We start from the raw sequence: 26141 nt of genomic DNA on the forward strand, positions 1-26141 counted from the left end.
TTATACTGCTGATCCCATATCTAGTTACACTACAAGCCTGAGCTCCACCCCTTCTTTCTCGCTCTCCCTCTCCAGTGTGAGTGAGAGAAACGCGACAAATAACCCCTTGTGTGCCAGCAGAAACAAATGAGCAGGAAAAGAGTTGCTTTTCCTACCGTTCACCAAGAATATTCTGTGTTGTCTAAGAAGGGTGGCAGGATCAGCAAAAATCTTGATGGCAGGACAAAAAAGATGTAAAGCCCCAAACTAGAACAGAGCGGGACAAACCGTGTGTGTGTGGGGGGGGGGGGGGGAAATTGCTCCCCTCCAGTACATTTTCTAGCTTCTTTTTCAGTCTAAAGATCCCTTGCGTAACAATTCCACAGTATAAAACACCTTCCCATCAGGAAGTTTCTTCTGTCGTTTACTTAAGCAGTTTTGTTTTACTTGCCTGAGAAATAGAAGCAGACATAAATATTGTCTGCCGAGATTTTTCTCAAACTGTGCAGATTGTTTCAATAAGGAAATCCCCTGTCATCAAAGTGTATACATCATCATATTGCTGTATTCAAAACGTATTCCTCAACAACCCCAACTTCAAACTCAATGAACAGTGCTACAACAACAGGGTCAGATAAGTACCCAGACAGCATGCAGACTGGTGTCAAAAGCCAGTACAATGGCCTTTTCGTGTGTTTTGAAACCGGAAGGGCTGCAGGCAAAACCAGCCATTCAGCCGTTCTGCTGTACCCACTGGGCATTGAATCTCAAGCCTTACCGGATAGCATAATGGAGAGGTGCCACAGGAACTTCATTGCTGGGACCAGGCACGTTGCACAAGTGGTACAGTGCAATGAAACCACCACACCTCAGCCCCTGGTTGGAAAGATGGACTGCAGCTCCCCACAAGTTGCGTATACACAAACAGCACAATAGTGAGTCAGGCTTTGTGTGGCTACCATCTCACTTGTATAATGCAAATACATATGATTTATTTTATATATTGCTTGTTCATTTGTATTGTAATAGTAAAAGGTGTGTTCATGGGGATTGGGGGTGGGGGGGCAGGGGAGAAGATCAAGTGGAATTAGTTGGTAAAGTTCATGCAGTACTCAGGACTTCTGGGTTCTCCACTTAGCACTGATCCAGGGTAAAATGGGGACTGGGGCACAAGGAAAAAGAGCACATTAAATGTAATAAAAGTACTTTTAGGAGGAACAATTTTTTTCACCTTTGTAATGCACCGATCACACAAAATACCATGCGTTTTATGAAATTCCTAATAGGGGATACCCATGCAGCCATCCAACAAGGACTTTACATTTTGCAAAGAGAGTTTTGTAAACAATGTGAGCGGTATTGCTCATCCCTAGAATTTTTCTGCGACTACATCCCTAAGACAGAGTATTGTTAGATACTTCTATAAGGAGATTAATCTGGAGAGCCTAAAGCTACCAGCTAAAGAGATCTGGGAAATCCTCCTGAATTCTATTTTTTGTTTAAGAACTGGGAAACAGACAACACACAAGCAACCCTTGCACATTGCCCTCAGAGAGCCATGACTCACATTTTAGGTACTACACTAGGGCTTTGCAAGTCCATCTTCAATAGCAGACAGGAAAAAGATGGGGGTAAAATCTTGGCCCTATTAAAGTTAGGCTAGAAATTCACCCAGAGATTCCAGATATTTGACTCAAGTTCCACTGGAAACATTTTACCATCATCTTCTAACCCAGAGGTTTTCAAACTGGGGAAGGGGGCACAGAGGAACATTTGTGGGAGAGCAGCAACCCACTGCCCCACATGGTGGGGCTCAGAAAAGGAGCACCACCTCTACCCCCTGACTCACCTCAGCAAGCCACCCAAGCCAGTGAGTGTCAACGGCCACCGTGTCCACACCAATTTCTGCTCCCAGCAGCCTCTGCACCCAGCACTGGCTCCGCCCCCAGAGACCGTCATACCTGCCTTCCCCCACCCTGAAAACCCAAAGAGGGAGGGGCAGGTATTGTATCTATTTTTGTCTGGGTTGGGGGAATGCAACCAAAAATTGTAACTCAAAGGGAGCGGCGGGGAGGTCCTCAGCTCAAAAAGTTTGAAAACCACTGTTCTAACCCAAAACATACAGAACTCTAGGACATGCTGTGCCTGAGAAATAATAATAATGTGGTGGAACCTGTACTTTTAAAATTAAAAAAATCACTGATCTCGAAGTTGTAGCATGTCTTTCCTTCATTTTTTCCACCATTTATTTATTTCTGTCCCTTGTACTAACCAGGTGTAACACTTGGGTCAATTTGCATTTTTAAGATGAAAAGAGGCTCTGATGTATATGGTTCCTCATGCACAAGAGTTAGGAACTAGACTAAAATTTTCAGTTTGGGGATACTTTTCTTCCACTCCCAGGACTTCAGCTCTCCTGGGATTTCAGATCTATAAACAGTGTTACCTTGGTTTTAAGTAAGTCTACTGAGGTGGCTCAATGCAAGTGTTTGGGAGTATGAAAGCTCTGGAATCTTGTCAGCCTCAGGACTGCTGCCATAATGGTTTAAGTGCAACTTTAAAGACATGCATTGTTAAAGATCTACTGGAAGCCGTAACTAATGGTACTGGTATAATGGTATAATTCACAAGACGAGTGTTCAGTTTTGAGGGTAACAGGCCCAGAAATTCACGTAACCTGAGATCAACATGGCCTCTGGTTAGAACCCAGCTTTGGTTTACCTGGGGCCAAAACCTGCCCACTTCACACTGAGGATGCAGGCAAAATAATTTAAGTGCTAATAGCACTACTGTGCCCTTCTCACAGTTCCCCCTGAAGGACAGACTACTCCTCCCACAACTGATGCAACAGACTGTGAAACAATCTTAGTGTTTCTCACCACAAAGAACCATGGGATAAGCTCCCAAGACACACACGGCTGAGTGCAAGAACAGTGATTCATACCTGGCCTAAGCTCACAGAGGTGTCAATTACCCATGTTAAACGTGCAGTGAAGACACATCTTTAGGCCTCAATTCTGCAAATACTTAGCACATGCTTAAGTTGACACACATAAGTACTCCCACTGAAGTCAATGGGATAATTCACATGTGTAAAGTTAAACACTTGTGTAAGTATTTGCAGAACTGGGATCTATGCATTTGATTGTAGTCAAAGTAACTTCCACCAGTATGAGAAGAGTAAGGATAGATGAGCATAGGTAGATGCCTATGGGAATGTTTTTGGGCAATCACTTGAATAGAATTATAAGCCCAGTCTTCAGTGTTCTTCACATCTCAGGGTATGTCTTTATCACAGAGTTAATCAAGGTCATCGCATTCATGTCTGGGCACCCAGATCAGAATAGCATGGATGGGAACAGTCGCACTGCAAAGAGCTACCCAAGTTACTGTGTCCTGCACTTGCTAGGACTTCTGGGGTCATATCCAGCAAGCTGAGTCACGCTGAGTCCCAATGAATAGTGGGAGAACTTGCCTGTCCTTCAGGGCACACAGGGGGAATTGTGGGAAGGCACTGAAGGACTACCAGCACTCGAGTGGTTTAGCATGCATCCTCACTGCAAAATAAGCAGGTTACCAGCCCAAGTGAAAACATCATTCAGGCTACAGCCTGTACCGCGGGAAAGGAATCTCGTGTTGAAAGCATCACTAAAATTGGATCAGTGGGTTTTTCCGATGATGGGAGGGGTGTTGGTGCAATGCGCAAATAAGAGCCTGGACTAACTCTGCAGTGAAGACATACTCTCACATGCTAAGTATGCAGTTTCTAGTTTTATTTTATAATGTTTACATAGAAATGTTTTGTTCTGCAAAATTATACTCAGTGTAATGGAATTTAGCACGGGTTTAAATTGAATAATACAGTTTGAAGGAGGCAAAACATTATGCTCAGACCAGGCTACTTTATTATATTTTTATACTTCAAAAATAAAATTAGTCATTGTTGGCACAGCTTCCACTACACATGAAATTAAACTTTCTTATTTTAAATAAATTTTGGGATGCGGGAAATAATCTTGTGGATGACATTACATACCATTCTCTGAAACTGAAGTAAACAATTATTTTTTCCCTGAAAATGCATTCATCTCAAACCTTAAAATACATTAGACCAATTAAGTTACTTTACTGGATTAATGTGCAGCAATGAGCAAATCAAAGAAAAAATGTAAACAGTCTATGGCTGGAAGTAGCAAGATGGTGAATCATCATGGAACAATCTTATCTTCTAATGCACCTTTCCAATCAAGTTTCCATAAAGCTCTATGAGCTGCAAATGTGGGGTGAATTTCACAGAGAAATATGGAACCTTTTGAAATGAGATTGTGCAACATTAGCATTTCCATGTCAGTTGGCATTTGTTTCGCAGTAGGCAGAGACTGATAAAAAGTTCACTAAATGTCCAATGTGGATTTAAATTTTATTTTTTTTTTAAATTTAATTGCACTTAGTTCCTTCAGCTGAAGTAACTGGATTCGGAAAGCGGTTTGGATGGCTGATTGCATTTTGGTTGGGTCATGGAAGACTTAGCACCACTGTCATTCTTTAATCTAAAAAGAAGAAGAAGAAAAGCTGTAGGTTTTGTTGTCATTTCATAAAAAAAACAAAACAAATGAAAATACTACAGCAAAAAAACAGAGACCACCACCAAAGGGTCATAATGTATACATTCTAATAGATTATCTACCGATACATTTTCAGGGACAATAGTCTGAATTTTCTCTAAAATTCTTTGAAACAACACTGAGTCCTACAAAAAGTTATTTCCAAAGAAGGGCCTAACAAGCCACAAGCTTATTTAGGCCCCAACCTACTGGCACTTAGGCATGTGCTTAACTTTATTACTATGAGGAGTCCCAATGGGACACCTCACAGTAGCGACGTTAAATGTGTGCAAGTGATTTATAAGATCATGGCCCTAGCTCGGAGTCCTGTGTAAACTGTGACAAGAAAGTATGTTAAGACACCTTTGTAACATAGTTCACAAAGCCTCACGAGCTCTGGGAAATTGTTTTAAGCACAGGGATAAGAGTTCTAATAATTAAACCATGGGCCTCTGTATAAAAGTGGGATGATACCAGCACCTTTCCATAACACACTAAACACAGCTGGAACGAGAACTCAGGTCCTACAGATCCAAAAACACAGGCCTCAAAAAAGACGACACTGTCTGTCAGTTTAGAAGAATCTTTATATTTTCAAAGGTGCAATCCTGATAATAGAAGACAAAAAGTCTTTACACATGCGCATAGTGCCTGTCCCTGAGTCTTCTGAAGTTAACAGCAGAAAACTCCTACAGCCATCTGTGCAAGCAGGATTCGGTTTACAAGCCCTTTAAATTCAGTGGGACTAGGACTGGGCCCAAAGCTAGTAACAACAAAAATTAACAATGTTGCTTAATTGCAACCTATTTTCTTTAAACATAGTTGGGGGAAAAGTTTTCAGGAAAGTTTATCTATGTGGAAACTTTGAAGGGATAGTAATAAGCCATTTTTTAGCTGGAGTGATATGAAGAAGAGACATTTTAAAATTTCAAACCGTGGTTCTTTTCATTTAATGACCTGTAATTCAAAGAACAGTTTGACAAATTTTCCTCAAAACTTTGCAGAAGCGTTCTCCTTTGTCTTCACAGTACATCTGGCAATTTTCAGGTCAAATTAATTTCCCAATCCATAGTAATGGGGCTGATAAAATAGGGCTTTGTCATGGAAACTGATTGCAAACCTTTATTATGGAGAAGCTGCCACCTCTCCATAATCAACATTCTAGAAAGTCTGTTACAAAAGCATCGTACCTCTGTGACAACTCCTGCAGCTATAGTGGATCCGCTGTAGCGTAACATAAACCTTCCAAGTTCTTTAAAATCTTTGTACAATTCCAGGGCAACAGGCCTTTGTGTTTGTAGTTCTATTAAAGCATTCTGTCCTTTAGTGAGGACCCTGCAAACAAAATATTAAAACACCCAATTTTTATATCTATCAATATATCTATAAAATAACAGTGAAACATCTGTCAGCAGATAAAAAATCTAATCCAATTGCAAGTTATAGATTAATACATTATAAGGCCAGCAGGGACCACTATGATAATTGAGTCTGACCTCAGGTTTAACACAGACCATAAGACTTCCCTTAATTAATTCTTGTTTGAGAATCTTTTAGAAAAACATCCAATCTTCATTTAAAACTTTTGAGTGACTATCCCTCTTGGAAAGTTGTTCCAATGGTTAATTACCCTCACTGTTAAAGATTTGTGCCATATTTCTAGTTTGAACTTGTCTAGCTTCAACTTCCAGCCACTGGATCTTTTATACCTTTGTTTGTTGGACTAAAGAACCTTCTATTATCAAATTTCTGTTCCCCAAGTAGGTACTTACAGACTGTGACCAAGTTACCCCCAACCTTCACTTTGTTAAGTAAAACAGATGGAGCACCTTGCGTCTATCACTATAAGGCATGTTTTCCAATCCTTTAATCATTCATAGAATATCAGGGTTGGAAGGGACCTCAGGAGGTCACCTAGTCCAACCCCTGCTCAAAGTAGGACCAATCCCCAATTTTTGCCCCAAAATCCGAATTGGCCCCCTCAAGGATTGAACTCACAACCCTGGATTTAGCAGGCCAATGCTCAAACCACTGAGCTATCCCTCCCCCCATTCTCATGGTTCTTCTCTGAAACCTGTACAATTAATTAACATCCTTCTTGAACTGTGGATAGCAGACCTGAACACAGTATTCCAACAGCAGTCACACCACTGCCAAATACAGCAGTAATAAACCTTCCTAGTCCTACTCAATATTCCTCTGTTTATACATCCAAGGATAGCAGTAGCCTTTTGGGCCACAGCATTGCAATGGAAGCTCATGTTCAGCTGATTATTCACCCTCACTCCCAAGACTTTTTCAGAGTCATGGCTTCCTAGGATAGAGAACCCCATCCTGTAAGTATGACCCACATCCTTTGTCCCTAAACATTATGAGTGTACACTCGGCTGTACTAAAATGCATATTGTCTGCTTGCACCCAGTTTACCAAGCTATCCAGATTGCATTTGATCGGTAACCTGTCCTCTTCATTATGTACCACTCCCCCAAATTTTGTGTTCTCCACAAGCTTTATCAGTGATGATTTTGTCTTTTCTTCCAGGTCACTGATGAAAATGTTAAATAGTGTCGGGCTAAGAACCAATCCTTGTAGGACTCCATTAGAAACACAGCTGCTTGATGATGATTCCCCATTTACAATTACATTTTGAGACTTATCAGTTAACCGCGCTTTAATCCAGTTAATGTATATACCACGTTGATTTTGTATCAATCTAGTTTCTTAATCAAAATGTCATATGGAACCAAATGAAATACCTTACAGAAGTCTATATATATTACATCAACGTTATTATCTTTATCAACTAAACTTATGATCTTATTGAATAAAGATATCAAGTTAGTTTGACAGGATCTGTTTACCATAAACCATGCTGATTGCCATTAGTTATATTATTCTCCTTTAATTCTTTTTCAAGTCCTGTATCAACCATGCCATTATTTTGGCCAGGACGGAAGTAAGGCTGACAGACCTATAATTACTAAAGTCATTCCATTTCCCCTTTTTAAATAGTGGCACAATATTAAGCTTTCTTTCAGTTCTCTGGAACTTCCCCAATGTTCCAATACTTATTGAAAAACAGCATTAATGGTCCAGAGAGCTCCTCAGCCAGCTCTTTTAAAACTCTTGTATGCAAGTTATCTGGACCTGCTGACTTTAGTAGCTGCTTACTTAGCATTTTCAATTTCATTTGAAATGGAAAGTATTTCATGGTCATCGTGTGATATGAATACATCATCTGGCTTTTTCTCTAAAACAGACATTTTTACTGAATACTTCTGCCTTTTCTGCATTATCATTGACTTATATTGCATTACTACTATTATTTCAATCTAGTAATGGACCAATACCGTTGTTAAGATTCCTTTTGTTCCTAATGCACTTTTAAAACGCCTCCTTATTGTCCTCAACTGTGCTGGTCATAGATTCTCCTTGTGTCCGAACGCTTCCCTTCTCAATTTTCTACAAATCCTATCTTGGAATTTATATTCATTACTATCAACTTCCTCTTTTTTCATTTGTTATATATTACAGAATTTTTTTTAAATAGCTGCTTTCATTTCCCTCTCAGCCAACCAATACAGCCTTCTTTCCCAAATGAGGCTTTTGGGGCATCTATTAAAATGTTCTTAAATAACTCCCAATTATCATTCATATTTCTTTTGTTTAAATAATTTCTCCCAACTGATTTAGCTCATAAATTGTTTTCAGCTTTGTGAAATTCTCCTTTTTAAAGCAGACAACTCTAGTTAGAGAATTTTGTAAACTCCAGCTGAACTAAGAGCTCCCTGTGCATTTTCCTTTCAGATTACTTAAATATTGCTTCATCTATTTGTGTTCTGAAATAAAATGTAAATTTTTAAAAGCTCTCTCCCAACTTTCTCTATTATTACTAAATGCCAAACACTGTAGATAATTTTTTCCACAAGTTGGATGTGTAGTCTCTTTCTAAATTGCTGTTAATAATTAATGATGTTTCATTTACATAGCAGTTTTCATCTAGGTCAGTGGTTCTCAAACTTCTGTACTGGTGACCCCTTTCACATAGCATGCCTCTGAGTGCGACCCCCCCTTATAAATTAAAAATACTTTTTAATATATTTAACACCATTATAAATGCTGGAGGCAAAGCGGAGCTTGGGATGGAGGCTGACAGCTCACGACCCCCCATGTAATAACACTGTGACCCCCTGAAGGGTCACAACCCCTAGTTTGAGAACCCCGATCTAGGTGCATGTCAAAGTGTGTTACAGACACTAGAAATTACAGGAATTAAATACTTCCATATGTAGAACAACATGGGACAACTGTTTAACAGTGCACAGTACTAACACACAACAGCTTAGGGCAAACAGGGAAAAATGTTGTGTCCAACTGAAACTACACGTTGGATTTTTAAATTCAATCAAGCAGAATGTAATTACCCAAGAGGGATGTTGGTTAAACACCAAGGCTAATAACCCTACTCTTGTGAAAGATCAAGGGATCTTTAATGACCACAAGCAGCAGGATCTCAGTTTTAAGTCTCATGTGAACGACAATACCGGCAAGCTGGGGCATTGATTTAATACTGCTTTAGACAGATGAGTGCTCTCTACTGAATCACCATCACCTCCATTTCCCCCCTAGTGGTCACCCAACCAAGTAGTGAGTCTGCTATCTCTGCTTAGCTTGTGAGAGCAGAAGAAAAAAAATCAGTGTGAGATGAGAGAGAAAGTGCAGAATACTGAGGGGCACTGATATCATCTCTTCTCTAGAGACAAAACACACGAATCTTTTTTCTAGGATTCAGGATTTCCTCTGCATTTCTTTTCAGTGCGAGGTCCAGCCATGCATTCGCTGGGAGTGGGCCATTTTGGCGATGTCACAGCCATGCAACAATATGTCAACCAGTGTCTAAAACCATACTGTAGACTCTATCCTGTTTCAGGAAATAAAACTACAGCAGCATGATCTAGTGAACAGGGCACTGAGGTGGGAATCAGGGAATCCATGTTTTATTCCTGACTCTGCTAATGACCTGTTGTGTGACACTGGGCAAGTCAATTCACTTCTCTGTGCCTTAGCAGCTGCAAAACAAGGCTAAAGATACTCACCTTGCTTTATAAAGTGCTTTGAGCTCTACAGATGAAAAGCAGTATAGAATATGCAAGTATATTATTACTTTATCGTTAAACAGAATATGTTTGGGAATAATATGATCCAATTTGTTTTATATTAACCAATTTGAACCTGCCAAATTTCTATGGTAATTAATGTTCACCTTGCAAATACTTACTTCGGTTTTTTCTTTGTGACTTCGCCAGTACTCTTGTGAAGGATACTCAATAATCGTCTAATAGTGGCAGGCTCACTTACAGTTTGATAGTGTAAAAGCACCTAAAATAACAATAGTTTACTTTTTTCAGTTAGTAACTTGCATTTTAAAATTCTACATTTACACCTACCTACATTGTAAGAGCCTGAAAGATCCTCAAGCTCTGAAGTTTGACTTCTGAAAAATTCTGTCTACTAATGCACATGCCAAAATAAAGAACTGGCCCAATGGTAGCACAACACGCTGGCATCCGTATAAAATCCATTGCTTTACTGATGGACATTCCTCAGTGAAGCATTTGTACCTCATGTTCACAAACACTCACTGCAATTTGAGATGCAACTGCAGCACATGTAGACAGACCTGAGCTAGCACTAGCTCAAGTAACAATAGCAATGAAGCAGTGGAAGCGAGGGATAGCCTCCTGAGTATATACCCAGGGTCCCAGGCAGACTTATAGAGCCCATACTGCTATGGCTACACGGCTATTGTTACTCAAGCTAGCTAGATCCAAGCTAACTCAGGGGTGTCTGTGCTTGCTGCAATCACACCTCAAATTACAATGTAAACATAAACATGTTCTTTCACTCAGAGCTTATCTCCTGGGGAGCCACATCCTGGACTTTATGGGATCTTTGTGGACATGACTGCTAGATCACTCTTATGAGTTATACTTTTACACATTACAATAAATACTTCATTCACTCTAAGTTTTTTGGTTACTATCCATTTTTGAACCCTACCACATCAGTGCAGTCCTGTGGCAGGTACTGAGATTTTTAGGTAATTTACAGCCAAGTGCATTTCTACAATCACGCATATACTGTCTTATTAATGACAGGCATGGCTGAAACCCCCACATTCTCTGAACAGGGCATATCATCATATCAGAAACCAGCAGACACAGGCATCTACCTCCAAAGCTGTAACTCTGCAGCCTCTTTAAACTAGAATCTGGAATTTCAAGAGAATGCCACTGATTTCACAATTTTGTTTACTAAGTTTTTCCTCTCCGAGTTTAAAATTGGTTTTTATCAAAAAGAATACTGAGCCACCTAGAAAGAAAATCAGAACATTCAAAGAGAAGAATATTTCAAGACTTACTGGGAATCCTTTAGTAATGGGGACATCAATATTAAAGATGAGGACTCGAGCTCTGAAACGAGTGCAGGCTTTGATGGGTTCCTTGAGACCACAAAATATACAGCCAACACTACAAGAGGAAGAAAAAAGACAAATATTCTGATAGCATATTGGAAAAATGTTAAGCAGTATATTTTTAAGTAAACACTAAGTTAAAGAAGTGACACATTAATATGCTGTATGTGAAAAGAAAACATCACACTGTTAAAGCACCCAGTCAAGTGCATTACTACAGGATATAAAAGCTGTTTTATGGGTGAGCACAAAGAATTATGGCAAGATCCAAATGGACAAGTACCTCCACTGCTAAAATTCTTCTGAAATGACATTATTTGGTGAGAAAAGACACTTAGGAGAATAAATTAGCCTGTCACCCAGAGGTCATCTCTCTGCAAGATATTTTGGGATGGGCAAATTTGCAGTGCTGCTGCCTATTATTTACCTGTTCTGTACCTTGAGGGCTTCAATCTCCAGCATTGTCAAACCTTGCAACTTTCATCAGCACTATATTCAGTTGCAAAAAATAAATCCACCTTCATAATAGAACTATACTGAATCTAAGAAGAGCAACTGGCAATGTTAAATCAAGAAATCATTTTTTTGTGGGCAAAGGGAGATGGGGATGAGCGTTGCCCTGTGTCACTCAGAACTAACCAGATCTCCACTAACAAAAAAAACATACAGAAAGAAAACCAATGCCCTATCCCATGCATACATCACTTTGCTACTCACACACAACATCATCAGTTGTACCCTTTTAAACATGACCATAAAAAAAACTTTGGCCAAGGGATCTGGGCAACGCAGCCATGCCCTAGGAATTGGACAGAACAAAATACCAACAATTTCAATAGACCTGAAACTTAAGGACCTCTACTTCCCAAAAATTTACATCACCCAAGATAAACCACCTACAGAACATGGACAGCACAAATCCCACCCTAACTCCATTTGACAACAGCACAAGGACTTCTCACAGGAATACCACTGCAGTGAAGGAAATCAAAATAACTGTCTTCTTTCCTTTCATAAACAAAGTATAAATTTGCACAAATATAGAGGCTAGAAGCATTTGGTCAACCAGCTTGAAAGACCCATGTGAGTTTGGCAGTCTGACCCAGAAGCAGAAAAGAAGCCATATGGATTATGTTACCAACAATGTTGCATGAATAGCAATTTACAAATAGCCAATACTCATTGCAACAGTTGTGGCAAACACATTGTTAGATATGAGTAGGCTGAAATATGCTTATATAAACCATTTATTATTTATTTGAAAAATTGACATCTGTTTCCCAATAATTTAGAAACAGAATAAGGGCCTAAATTTATTGAATGAATTGTTCACTACAAATTTGGCCATATTTAGTTACTGGTACAAGGCTTGTACGTGCTGGCAGTTTAGACATGCTTTGTTGTCTGGATGATTTACAATTTGGTGAATTCTTGGTAAATCTTTTATACTATCTAAATTCTAAATATAATATTAGAGTATTCTCTGAAGTTCCATTTAGCAATTAAGATGTATGTTTTAAGATTCCAAGAATGGGAAGCATAAGCAAAAGGCTTTTACAGTCACTTCTGCCATTATTAGGGTGAATTAATCATGAACACGAACAGTGTTCTTCTGAGGTTGCCGTTGCACATGCAGCAGATGTTTCCAACGTTTGTACATGCAGGCCAGGTGATATGCATCACTTTGGTTTTAAATATCCTGGTAACCAAATCATTCTTCAAGTAAACCGCTGACTGTAAAGTGTAGTAGTTACAAGGTTTTTCATTAAAAACAAACGGTTGCTTAGACTGAAACTCAGATTTGGACTCACTTGATTTTGATGATATCCATGCCGGTCAAAGTGAGACTAACGTGATCTCCTGCTGCAGCCCAATCAACTGGTTCATCATGCAGTGTGATTCCTGGAAATGAGTAAGAACAGAACCTCACAGTGAAGTACCTAGGTTCTGAGCTACAAACATACAGCTCTGTTTGGGCCATTTGTGCTTCATCAACCATTACTCATCAATTTTCAATATGAATGGGCTGAGAGTAAAAGCTTTTGATTAAAAGCACAAAGGAAACAATTTTTTTTTTTGGTCAGGACTTATCGCTCTCACTCCACCCTGTATATTAATATGGCTTTGTCTAAGTCATGGGAGTGGACCTGCCGCTAGTCACACAGTGCAGATGATGCGGTCTCGAAAATACTACTGTGCACTAATACCACAGTGCTTGCCCCACCCATCCTCTGATGCACATGAATATTTTACACCGCCTTTCATGTTCCTTAATGGTTCTAGTGTCAACTTTCATTTACCCTACATGGGTTAGCGCTCGCTGGCTCACTGTCATAGAAGGATGCAACAAATGATTTTGGGTTGCAGCATCATGTTATCTATTAGAAAGCTACTAAATAGGTATTATATTCTGTTTGTGAGGTATGCACTCATGGGTGTAGACCAGTGATCTCCAACCTTTTTACGCTCAAGATCACTTTTTTAATCTAAGGGCAACACAGGATCTACCCTTCCCCTTCCCTGATGCCCGCCCCTTCCCCAAAGCCCCACCCTGCTCGTTCCATCTCCCCTTTTCTCCATTGCTTGCTCTCCCCCACCCTCACTCACTTTCACCAGGCTGGGGTAGAGTGTTGGGGTTCGGGGGGGGGGGGGGGGGGCTCTGGGCTGACCCTGGGATAGGGGTTTGGGGTGCAGGAGGGGGTGAGAGGTGCAAACTCTAGGAGGGAGTTTGGGTGCAGGAGGGGGCTCCTGGCTGGGGCAGAGTGTTGGGGTGCAGGAGGGGTTGCAGGGTGCAGGCTCTGGGAGGGAGTTTGGGTGCAGGAGGGGGCTCCACGGTGGGGCAGTGCTGAGGTGCAGGAGGGGGTACAGGGTGCTGGCTCTGCGAGGGGGCTCCAGGCTGCAGCTTGGGGTGCAGGAGGAGGTTCGGGGTGAAGAAGGGGGTATGGGATACTGGCTTCAAGAGGGGACTCAGGGCTGGGGTACAGGAGGGGATTTGGGATGCTGGCTCTGGGAGGGGGCTCAGGGTAGGGCTTGGGGTACAGGAGAGGGTTCAGGGTGCAGGAGGGGGTATGGGGTGCTGGCTCTGGGAGGGGACTCAGGGATGAGGTTTAGGGTGTGGCCTCCTGCCGGGCAGCACTTACCTCCAGCGACTCCTATGCCTACTCCAGTCCCACACCACTCCCGGAAAAGGCCAATGCGCCCCCGGGGGGGAGACTGACGGGGGGCACGTGGCTCCATGCACTGACCCTCTCTGCAAGCACTGCCCCCGCAGCTCTCCCGGCCAATGGGAGCTGCGGGGATGGGTGGTGTTTGCAGGCAGGAGCAGCACGCGGAGGGAGACCCCTGCCCCCTGGGCTGCACTGGCCACTTCCGGGAGCAGTGTGGGAGGGAGGTGGGCACACTGCATCACTGGAGATCGCGATCGACCAGTTGGTGACCACTGGTGTAGACTTATAGGTGAGAATAAAAAATTCATCATGACTTTTAAATGAATGATATTGATCAGAAGAAAGGTAAGTGTTATAAAATGAAAACTTTGGTAAATACTGCACACATCCACAGACCTAGGTCTGTTTCACTGCAGATCACAACAATTTAAACAAAACACATTCCATGTTAACATGTACCAAACTGTATTTCTTAGTTTTCAAATCTCTCTCTCCTGCTCCCTTCCAGAACAGGCATAGAGTCATTCAAATTCAAGCATGTCAATGTCATGAGGAACTACTTTGTTAAGCCGTGTTGATAATTACTTCACCTACAGGTGGCACTCCCATACATGGATAAATGAACTTCAGACTTTTCTTTCTGTTAGAAGTGATAAGCTAATAGCATACCATATACAAGTTAGCATGCCTCAAGTTTGTATTGAAATATAAATATATTACATTATTTTCTCTTCCTTAAATGTAAGCATGTAATAAATAATGACTCCAAATCCTCAGCTACATTTGAGCCACTATGTGATGCTCCAGCACCGGATGGATCTTCCCAACATAGGATGGAGGATCCCCAGATGACGTAGACCAATCATAGTAGTTTCTGTGCTACCTCCTCCTCTCCTGCAACCTGTGTAGGAAAGTGGCCAGGGCATCCCCGCACTTAGCATACTCTGACTGCTGTAACTTGCCCTTGGACTCTAATGCACTAGAGAACCAGAGCAACAGAGTGCACTGGAGAAAAGACACATATAAACATATGTTTTAAACCATTGTTATTTTTCATCTAGTTTAAATATATCTAGCAGGGCATATCTATGCATTTTACTACTGCAAACTGTATGAAGATTTTGCCGATTTTGTTCCAACACATAATAATGTTATGTTTTTTACTTCTGTTCCATGTAATGGAGAAGCATTTTCACCTTAACATATTTAAATGTACCAGCCATTACTTTGCATATTAATATCAGCGCACAAATATTTTGAATTTTTTTTCACGAGGGCTAAATTGTTCAGTCATTAACCAGTGGTACAAAACAAATAATAAATTTAGCATCAACTCTTCCATATGACGAAATCAGAAAAATGGGTTTTAATTTCCCCCAATGCTGAATACTATATACTTAATTGTTAACACAAATAGATATTCAGCAATTTTCCTCAGTTATGTAACTTTTTACCATCATCAGAAAAATACACTGAAACAAAACTTATTTTCAACACAAATTCCATTCTCTCTTCCATTTGTTGATACAGGAATTAAGAAAACCGTGAAAAAATAAAATTAAATGCTGAAATTTATTTGGCATATTTTGAAAGGGAAATATGATTTAACACTCTTTTGTTCCTTGAAATTTTTAAGACTGCAGAAATATATTTGCAATTCTCCCCTGAGCACCTGGGATCCAGTTGGTCTGCTAAGTACCTCCATCACCAGCAAGGAATGTCTTACAGCACAACAGGATATAAAAATCTTCAGCAGTTAAGGTTTACCTGCAAGGGCTGTTTAAAACCCACACAAAAATAGCAATGCTCATAAGTAAATCTGACTACTAATGATTTTTTGTGTTTCATACATTTTATAGCTATGAACTGCAGAATTCTCATATTTTCACTCAAAAAAACATGAGGCTGACAAATTTGGTATAACTAGCACTGTAAAAAAGATGAAAACCCATACGAACTTTCACATATCTTTCAAAGACAGATATTTATACCGTCACATCTAAAATTCGTTTATGCTTTCACATGTTATGTTTGACAGTTAGTATCAGTTTGACAACCTGTTACCATTTCAGTAACTGTTCCTAGACCAGTATTGACCTGAAAGTAAACAAGCTTTTGAATACTATACCTTTTGCAGTGCAAGTTTCATTGGGAGGCATAGCCAGAAGTCGGTCTCCAGTCTGTATATATCCTGCTTCTATTTTACCAGTCACACAAAATCCTGATCCTTGGTCTGTAACAAGCATGTTAATCATTTAAAATAATAAAACAATTAACTATATGGTAAGATGCATTTTTATATACAATTAACCCATTAGCAATGTAGACAGATTTTAATGTGATAAAAAGCATTTTCTCAGCTGAGTCAGTATTCATTACTTGTAAAGTCACCAGTTTTACATCATACTGAAAACAAACCATTAATTCCAAAACCCCTTGATCTGATATTTTTCTTAACTAAGAGCAGAAACCTGTACTTTAAAATTCATGTGGTTGCATAAATATCCAGTTTTTAGCTCTTCAATACAAGAATTAGATCATTAGCCTATTTTAAGCACCCCAAACACTGTTTACAGACAAAAATATTTATTGAGACACCTTAATAAACCCTCATGCATGTTTATTGTCCAATGAACCAGAAATTATGGGAGCTCTATTGGCATTTTATACTCTCGGAAAATCAGCTAAAGATTGGTTTGCCACCCAAACTTACCGCAATAATGGTGGAAGAGTGTAGCATATTTTATGAATAAAGAAGTATTGGATTTACAAAGTATATTTCTCACTTTGAAGGTCTATATACTGGGTACATTTCTAGTCATAGGAATGTTCACATTGGTTATTTATTAAAAGGTGAGTCGTATGTTACTATTCTTGCTCTTACGGACACACTTGAAGCAAAGTTGTTTCTCCCAAACTATGGAGACTGCATATATGCAGGTATGTTTGGTTTTACACAAAATGTCTTTTTAAACAAAGTTTTTAAAGTTTCAGTGTGCATCTGGAAACACTTCTTCTATGTATGTATGTATGCTATATTCATCAGAGATGGAATACATTTCCTCCTTTCCTACTCATTGCCATTACTGTAAGGTGCTCCAGTATATGTACCTAGAAAAGCATTACCAGATGTGCCAATGGGACATTTTTCCTCTCCATTAGAGCAAACTTATAGATGAATTATTACTGTGTTGGTCAAATGATAAAAAACATAACACCCCAAAAGTGTGGAAAGTGAGAGAACTGTGTATGCTAGAAAAAAACCAAAAACCTAAAATCAAAAACTATGAGCCCAAATTTCAAAGCTGGATGCATGTTCAAAGCTAGCTTTGAATGCAGAAATTCTTGGTGTGATCTGTATGTGCAACTATAATAATATTTACTATTTAAACAACAGACCCTATATCTGTAAACAGGGATATACTTCCCATAATCACCACCACCAATAAACTTGGAAAATGCAGATTTTCTTATAGAGTAGGCTTACTGAAATTATTCATTTTAGTTCTTTAGTATATCTGTAAAACTAAGCTCAATGCAAAATTAGTTACTGCAAATAATAAAGCCTTTCATCACAAAGGTTCTCAATGAGCTTTACATACTATATACATATAGCAAAACTGTAATGACATTTACTCTCATATGCAATACACAGTACAGTCATGGTGGTAGTACTGGAAATTTTGGCCAAGGTACTGGGACAAACCCTTATCTAGTGTTACAGTATTTACCATGAGATCCTCAATGTTCTTGCAGAGCTGATAGGTCCTAAGTTTTTAAAGGTCTCTTTGAAAAAGACCCTCTCCCAATCTGCATGGAATGCATTTTTCTACCATTGCCAATATTTGAACCTAATTCCATTTTCACTGGCTTTTTAAACCTGATGTTCAGATTACTATACGATCACTCTGATTCCAAGTATGTACACACTATACAAACAATATGATAAAATCTTAAAGTTTCAACAGTAAAACAATACAATTTATGATATGGCAATACGTTAATGGATACTATGTCAGGTTGGATATTAAATCTCAGATCACGGTGTCACTTAGTAATGGTCTCAAAGAATAAGAACTGGATTGGAAGCCAGGACCCCTGATTTCTATTCCCCATTCTGCAACCAACTCATTGTATGGCCATGAGCAAGCCACAATCTTTTACCTCAGTTTCTCTACCATATGAATAATAATACACACAATAATAAAAGTGCTTTGCACACAGAAAAGAAGAATAATCCCCTGAACAGAAGTCTCTTTTTACACTTATTTTATGGTCAGATTTTAACAGTATAAGAAATATGATTTTAAAATTATTTAAAATTATTTCAGAATACACACACACATACATATTACATGTGTGTGCATTCATGTGAGAGATTTATTTACATCTTCAAAATGATTGGTCAAATAAAATTTATACACAGTAAAACCAACCTTTAAAAACATCAGACACGCATAATCTAAATGGTTTATCCACTGATCTCTGTGGTGGCTTGAAAGAATCTGAAAAAAAAATTGATAATACCTTGAGATTTCCTGTATTTAGTAATCAAAAAGACCATCTCACAATTTCTCACTTAAGTAATCAACTATATTGCATTCTATTCCCCCACCCAACTTCCCTCCCCACAAAAGAACATTTTTGATATAAACAAGATTACAATGTACCAAATAAATATTAAATCAAGCAGAATGGTACACTCACCAATTTGTTCTAACAAACATTTTCCCTTATACCATTCAGTGAGTTCACTTGATCGACAGCTTGTGACTAGATTTTCACCACCAAGACCACTTGTAGGGATATAAGCTACATCGGACTCCTTATTAACAAAACAAAACAAAAGTCTACAATAAATATACAGTGTTTCTCTAAAATGGTACCTTCATGAAAAAGCAGCAGCAAAGAGCACATTTTCAATATTATAACTGTTTTTAAGCTTATGGACCCTTTGCTTACTATTCCACATTTCCCTTGAATGAAAAAGAAAATACTGTGCCCAATAAGATAACACTTGGCTTCTATTAAGATGGACACTCAATTTATTCAAAATTTGAAGGCCTTTCTGGCTGATCCAGCTTCCTTCTATTTACTGTACATCGAAGCAATGAGACAAACACAGAAATATAGGTTACATGTCAAGGCTGCAACTCTATTAACTGTAATCAACAACTGAACTCAGCGAAGAACCCCTAACCCTATCCCTCAACTGGCAGGAATTTTCCAGTGCAGGTTGCTAGTTTGCCACAATGGCCTAGATTCACAGATTCCAAGACCAGAAAGGACAACTGCGATCATCCAGTGTGACCTTCTTTATAACACAGCCCATAGAACTTCCCCAAAATAATTCCTAAAGCATATCTTTTAGAAACACATCCAATCTTGATTTAAAAATGGTCAGTGATTTAGAATCTATTACAGCTCCTGGTAAATTGTTCCAATAGTTATTCACCCTCACTGTTAAAAATTTACACCTTATTTGCAGTATGAATTTGTCAAGCTTCAACTTCCAGCCACTGGATTATATTATACCTTTCTCTGCTGGAATGAAAAGCCCATTATTAAATATCTGTGCTCACGCAGGCACTTACAGACTGTAAGCAAATCACCCCTTACCCTTTTCTTTGTTAAGCTAAATAGACTGAGCTCCTTGAGCCTATCACTATAAGGCATGTTTTAATCCTTTAATCATTTCTTTTGACTCTTCTCTGAATCCTCTCCAATTTATCAACATCCTTTTTGAATTGTGGGCACCAGAAATGGACACAGTATTCGAGCAGCGGTCACACCGGTGCCAAATACAGAGGTACGATAACCTCTCTTCTCCTATTTGAGGCTCCCCTGTTTATGCATCCCAGGACCACATTAGCCATTTTGGCCACAACACCGCACCAGAAGCTAATGTTCATATAATTATTCATCATGACCCCCAAATATTTTTCAGTGTTCTGCAAGAGGAGGTGCGGAATGTCCGGGAGAGGGATCATTGGGCACGATGCGAGCTGTGACAAGTAAGTCTGTCTTGGCCAAATAGGAGCAATCAGAATGACGTAGGGTACCTCTTTCGGGAAGCCCGACAAACGAAGCCATGACGTTCATAGCATCACCGTAGGTGTGGAGATGGACCTAGCTGCCGTATCGAGTGCAAACTGCAGTAATGTCTTTGCCACTAATTGGTCCTCCTGGATAATGGCCTTAAATTGGTCGCGATATGCTTCTGGCATCTTTTCAATAAAGTCATTGAGTTTTAAGAGTAGCAGCCGTGTTCGTCTGTATCCGCAAAAAGAAAAGGAGGACTTGTTAGTCTCTAAGGTACCACAAGTCCTCCTTTTCTTATTGAGTTTTAAGTAATTTATGTAATCATATTTCTCCGTGAGGGCCTAGTAGTTGGCGATATAAAATTGTAGAATGGCTGAGGAGTATGCTTTTCTACCAAAAATGTCAAGACTCTTCTAATCCCTATCCTAGGGAGTAGCCCTTGACTGGTGTTGTCATCCCCGGGAGTTTAAGGCGTCCACCATGATGGGGTTGGGTGGCAGGTGGGAGAATAGGAATTCAGATTCCTTAGCAGGCACATAGTATTTTTTGTCTGCTCGCTTGCAGGTTGGCACCACTGATTCTGGGTTCTGCCACACAGTCTTTGCCGGGTCTAAAACGGCCTCATTAATCAGGAGGGCGATCTTTGAGGAGGATGTATAGTGGAGGATGTCAAGGAGTTGATGGTGGGTGTCCTTGAATTCCTCCAATGGTATCTAAAGAGTGTCTGCCACTCTCTTTGCCAGCTCCTGGAAGGATCAAAAGTCATCTGCCAGAGACGGTGGAGGAGGCATGACAGCTTCATCTGGAGAAGGAGGAGAACATAGTTCTCAGTACCGGCTTCCCGTTCCTCAATATCTTGAAGCAGTTCTGAAGTTGTCACTGGCAGCGCTAATGTGGACTTGCATACTGGGAGTGTCTTTTTAGAGGAGTGCTTACTCCTGTCCTTCAGTGCTGATGACTCGGTGCCCGTGCCCATCAGGTCCATGGGCCTGTCAGTAGTACCGGTTGCTGCTGGCCTCCATGAGCCAAGGGAATCTTCAGTACTAAGACCATGAGATGGTCTCGGTGCCAAAGACACCGAGCGAGATGGTGATCGCTTATGGCTATCTCAAGGCTCACTGTGGGGACCTCACTCTCTCTTCTTAGATGATTTATGAGAGGAGTCCGTAGCTTGTTTTCTCGACCCACAGCCCTTAGACATAGAAGGCTGTGGGGAAGACTCATGTCTACCAGGTGACTGGGGTGAGAGCTGCCTCCATGAAGATGGTCTTCTGGCAGACCTCTCTGTCTTTGTGAGATCTGGGCCAGAGTTGTTGACAAAGACCACACATTTGTTGTATGTGGCCTTCCCCGAGGCAGTGAATGCACTGAGAGTACTTCTCTGCAATCGGGATCGCCTCTTTAGTAGTGAGACATTTTTTGAAGACCAGCATACCGGGCACACCCAGTTGTGGGGAAGGGTCCCCGACAGGGGAGAAAAAGCAGGCAAGAAATTGAAGTCTTTTCCCCTCCCTCCAATAAAATAAGAAAGGAGAAGAAGACTACAACTAGAACTAGGAGACTAACTATAGGTATGTAAAATAAAACGACAGTCTTAATGGACTGCTAATGGCTCCGCCTCTAGCCAGGGGCTGTTGAGAAGGAACTGAGGGGGTTAGCCTGCATGCGCTGGCTAGCGCAGCACGAGGAGATACAGCACATGTGCAGGCCTAATGGACATTGCTACCGAAATTCTCTGATCAGCAGCGCAGGGATTCAAACACACTTACAGTGGAGCACCCATAGGGACACTATGCAAAGAAGAAACCTCACTGCTTAAGACATTGATGCATATACCCCTTGTGACAGATAATGCAATACCCTGGATAAACCTTACGGAATTAAGTTAAACTTTACTGCATTAAATGCAATACCTTTGTGGGCAACTGTATTAACAATGCAATTACAATCTCACAACAACATATAAGTATGTAATGTCTCTAGGAGAAGGGGGCATGCTGCTGAAATTCCTCTGGTTAGCAGCCTCTCAAAGCTTTATTCTGGGGAAGGGAACCATTATCTGGCTGATTACCTAGTCACAGTTTCTTCAAAGGTTCAAACTGGATTCTCAAGAGACCAGCAGACAAAGAATGGAGGTTGAGATAAATAATCTGGTGATGAACTGATTCAGGGTTTTATTCCGATCCAGTAAATGGGCAGGACCTCCGGTCCAAAGAAGGCCCCAATCATTTAGAAAGGATGGCTACTTAGGCCCCATAAGACTGTGTTCTTGTTCAGAGCAAACAGTGTGGTGAACTTGAAACCACAGGAAAACTTCTGGGCAGGGATCTGAAGGACTTCTCTTCATGTTGGAAGGGGTGATCTCTGGCAAACTTATTACCATGCATGTGGGCTCTTTTATTGTTTCCCTGCAGTGTTTTTGCCTGAAGAATAAAATAGGCTTGATTAGAAAGAACTGTGTGGTGACTTATAACTGGGGCAAATAAACTGTGTACAGTCTCTGGGAAGAGAAGCAAAGCATGCCCTGCTTAGGCAGACTGGCTTTTGCTGGGAATACACAGGGAAGGCAGGAAACTTGCCAGCCTGGAAATACCCTGGTCAGATGGGAGCAAGATGTGGGTCTCTACCCAAGAAAGGCACCAGCTGCAGAGCCGGAAGCCTGAAAGTGGGTGCCCTTGCCAGACCATAGAGGGGAAATACAGGTGCAGTTGCCCTAAACTGTGACACTGTAACAGGGTCATCAAATCCCCACCAATATACATTAATTGGGACCTGACTGAAAGCCAGGCAGTTGGCAGAGGGTGCTAATTGACTGAGCAGAGATACAGCTGAGGGCTTAATTGGATGGAAGGAATCACAACAATTGTGACTATATAAGCAGACAGGAAGGAAATGCTAGGGAGGAGAGTAGGGAGCCTCAAGCAAGGCAGGACTGGCTGCAGCTAATCCTGTATCCTTCCCCAGAAGCAAGCAGAAGAAGCTGGCTATTCTCTGTGAAAAATATGTACACAATACTCCCGACTGTGGCCTACTGAAGAGATATAATAAAGTACAAGGGTGGTTAAGAACAATCGGAGCAGTTACTGAGGCTGGAAAAGACTCTCAGGAGACCCCATGACATCCCCCACCCATCATGCAATAAGAGTGTCAGGACCAAAGCCTGCTTCCTTCTCAAATGAGAAGGGTCCCAAAATTGCACTTGCTAACTCACAATGTGTACTATCTACAGTAAGTCCCCTAAACAAGACCTCTTGGATACCAGAAGAAAGATGTATAAAATGTGGAAAGTGTTTTCTTCTGCCTTGATGAAAACACTCCTTCCAGACTCCAAAGAAGGCAACCAGCCACAACTCTGGCATCCCAGGAGATCTAAAGTAAGGGGAGGGTGGGACTGCTGGAAGGGCACCAAACACTCGCTGTCCACACCTGACACTGCCTAAATACCCACTAGTAGGGCATGTGGGGTACAATTCAGACTCTGCTATGTCCCATTAACCCACTAATGGGTTCAGCACAGGCGGCACAGCAAAAACCCAGACCTTGCTGATATGCCCAGGCAAACCTGATACAAACTCATCCCACCTTAGTCCCAGTGTACCAGCAAGGTATGAACAAAGTGTTAACAATCTGTGAAGGTATAAGGGATGGTATACCCCTCGGTTCAGAGGCTGGTAGCTGGCTGGCTGATTAAACCCTACCCACTGCACATAGGAAAAGACTGGCAACTTGCTGTCTCTCTCTCTCACACACACAACAAAAACAAGAGGCTGTGAAGTGTTGATCCTGGTTTTCACTAAGAAGGCTTGAAATAAAAATCCCACAGCAATGAATGACTGAAAAAACTCTCCTCCCTGGATTCTGTGAGGACCCTAGGCAGGATTTTCCCAGTGAAGGAGCTGGCTCTGCAGGCACAAGCCTGGATCTAGCAGGAAGAGGGTGCTGTATAGGAGGCCCCAATCCTTTACAAATCTCATAATCTTAAATTTACTTTACCTTAAAGCCAGCTTGTTTAAGAAACTGGCCAAGTTTACTGGTAATTTCCTGAAATCTCTCCTGTTGCCAACTGACCTAAAATAAAAACATATTTCGATAAAAATATTGGATTTTGGCATATTTCTCTATACAAATTATATTGACCTCTTATACTGTACCTTCCCTAAGATCTTCTATGAAAACTTCAGTTCAAAGATTAAGCCTAATGAATAAAATGTTCATAATGTTTCTTCCATATTTTTGAGAAAAACAGCATAGAGCACACTATGAAAGAAAATGAACTGAGGGCCTTATTCTATAAAGGGCAAACCTTCTGGCCTCAGAACACAGATCCCCTTAATTTAGGGCACACAGGAAGGGACGCAAGACTGTTCACTAAAGGAAACTATTAAGCAAGTACCTGGTCCATTTTATTGACTGCAACTGCCAGTTGTGTTACTCCAAGAGAGCGAACCAATAACCCATGTTCTCGAGTCTGTCCACCAGTCTCGAACCCTGCTTCAAACTCCCCCCTGCTAGCATCCACAACCAAAATAGCCACATCAGCCTAGGTAAGAAAAAAGATGGTTAGGAAAATAATTTCAACAAGAAGAATGGATTATGGATAAATATGGTCCTGAGTGGTCACACAAAAACACATCTTAACCCTCTATGGTCACCAAGAGAATATCAGCATGACTTCAGTTGAATGAGGATTGATTTCTAGATCACTAATGTGGACAGGGAAACAATGAGACATGTACATACACTCATGTAACTATGAGTATGGTTAAATATGGAGACAGCAACTTTATTAAAACTATTAACCAGCTGGAGCTACTATTAAAACTACCTGACAGAGCTGTTCCAGTGTGGATTTCAAATGGGCATCAAAGGCCCTGCGTTCTACTAACCAGAGAATGGGTATAAGGGAAATGCCTTCTCCGTGCCCTCAGGCCTGCCCAGGAACCCTGGGTCCAAGCCAGAGTCCCAATTCATGCCCTTCCTTCACACAAGTGATAAGGGGGATAAAATGAGGTGAGCTGAGCCACACACCAACTGACCCAGAGACATATCATACCTCATCACTCTGTAATGTCATGACAATGCCCAAGCAGCCCCTTAGGTTACAGGGAACTCACATCAGACTCTCATTTAACCAACCAACCACACCTCGAAACTGCCAAAGCTGCAACAAATAAAATGTAACCCTCCAAATATCTACAGTTGCCCTAAAAAAAAAATTACGCTCAGGGCTGAAAAATGCATAAACTATTTTATTAACACTGTGTACTGCAGGACAGATCATGGCCTTTGATAGGGCTGCTTTGCATTTTGCAGAACAGCAGTTGGGGATTCCCTCAGAATGGCAAAACTCCCAATTTCTGTAGAGCCATCAGAGTCTGTTCTACACCACCTCTTTATAAACACTTCCTCATAGTGCTGGAGCATGGCAATAGCAGGCCTCCAGTAATCTCCTACAATAGAACATCAGTCAAGCCTCTAATTACATTAAAGGCTAGAATGGCCCCTGGCAGCCGAAGGATGGAAGGAGTGTAAAGGAGGATTAAAACTTCCTCTGCCCCACCTAATCTTCACCTGCAGACCCAAGCTCTGGTGCATTTGAAGATCTGGACTTGTATATTCTCACCATGTTACTTACTTGTACAGTCACCAATATGAATCAATAATTTAAATAGAATTAAAGGAAACAGTACAGTTAAGTGCAGCATTTTCCAATATTTCTGAGATTAAAGATCCCCTTTTCTACTTAAAAAATTAAAAATAAATCATGGACATTCTGTAACATGCATAAGCATCCACACCATAAAAAAAACACAGCCCAGTAGATCTGCCATAGACTACTTGTATGATTTTGGGCATACAATTTCCCAGTGTGCT

General features: G+C 40.7%; 1 protein-coding gene across 4 annotated transcripts in view; it reads right to left on the reverse strand.

Annotated features, from left to right (window-relative positions):
* Positions 1-3861: 3861 nt before the first annotated feature.
* HBS1L (HBS1 like translational GTPase) overlaps positions 3862-26141 on the reverse strand; it is a 114504-nt gene continuing 92224 nt past the window's right edge. For all 4 annotated transcript variants that reach the window (XM_077813070.1, XM_077813067.1, XM_077813072.1 and 1 more), the window contains 10 exons: positions 24661-24807; positions 24261-24335; positions 18933-19050; positions 18662-18730; positions 16354-16458; positions 12870-12960; positions 11005-11113; positions 9862-9962; positions 5774-5918; positions 3862-4529 (listed from right to left, as the gene is read on the reverse strand). In XM_077813070.1, coding sequence (XP_077669196.1) covers positions 4518-4529; positions 5774-5918; positions 9862-9962; positions 11005-11113; positions 12870-12960; positions 16354-16458; positions 18662-18730; positions 18933-19050; positions 24261-24335; positions 24661-24807 — 972 coding nt within the window. In that variant the 3' untranslated portion in view covers positions 3862-4517. The remainder of the gene's footprint in view (positions 4530-5773; positions 5919-9861; positions 9963-11004; positions 11114-12869; positions 12961-16353; positions 16459-18661; positions 18731-18932; positions 19051-24260; positions 24336-24660; positions 24808-26141) is intronic.

Source organism: Eretmochelys imbricata, chromosome 3, assembly GCF_965152235.1.
Source record: "Eretmochelys imbricata isolate rEreImb1 chromosome 3, rEreImb1.hap1, whole genome shotgun sequence".
In the NCBI taxonomy this organism is placed as follows: domain Eukaryota; kingdom Metazoa; phylum Chordata; order Testudines; family Cheloniidae; genus Eretmochelys; species Eretmochelys imbricata.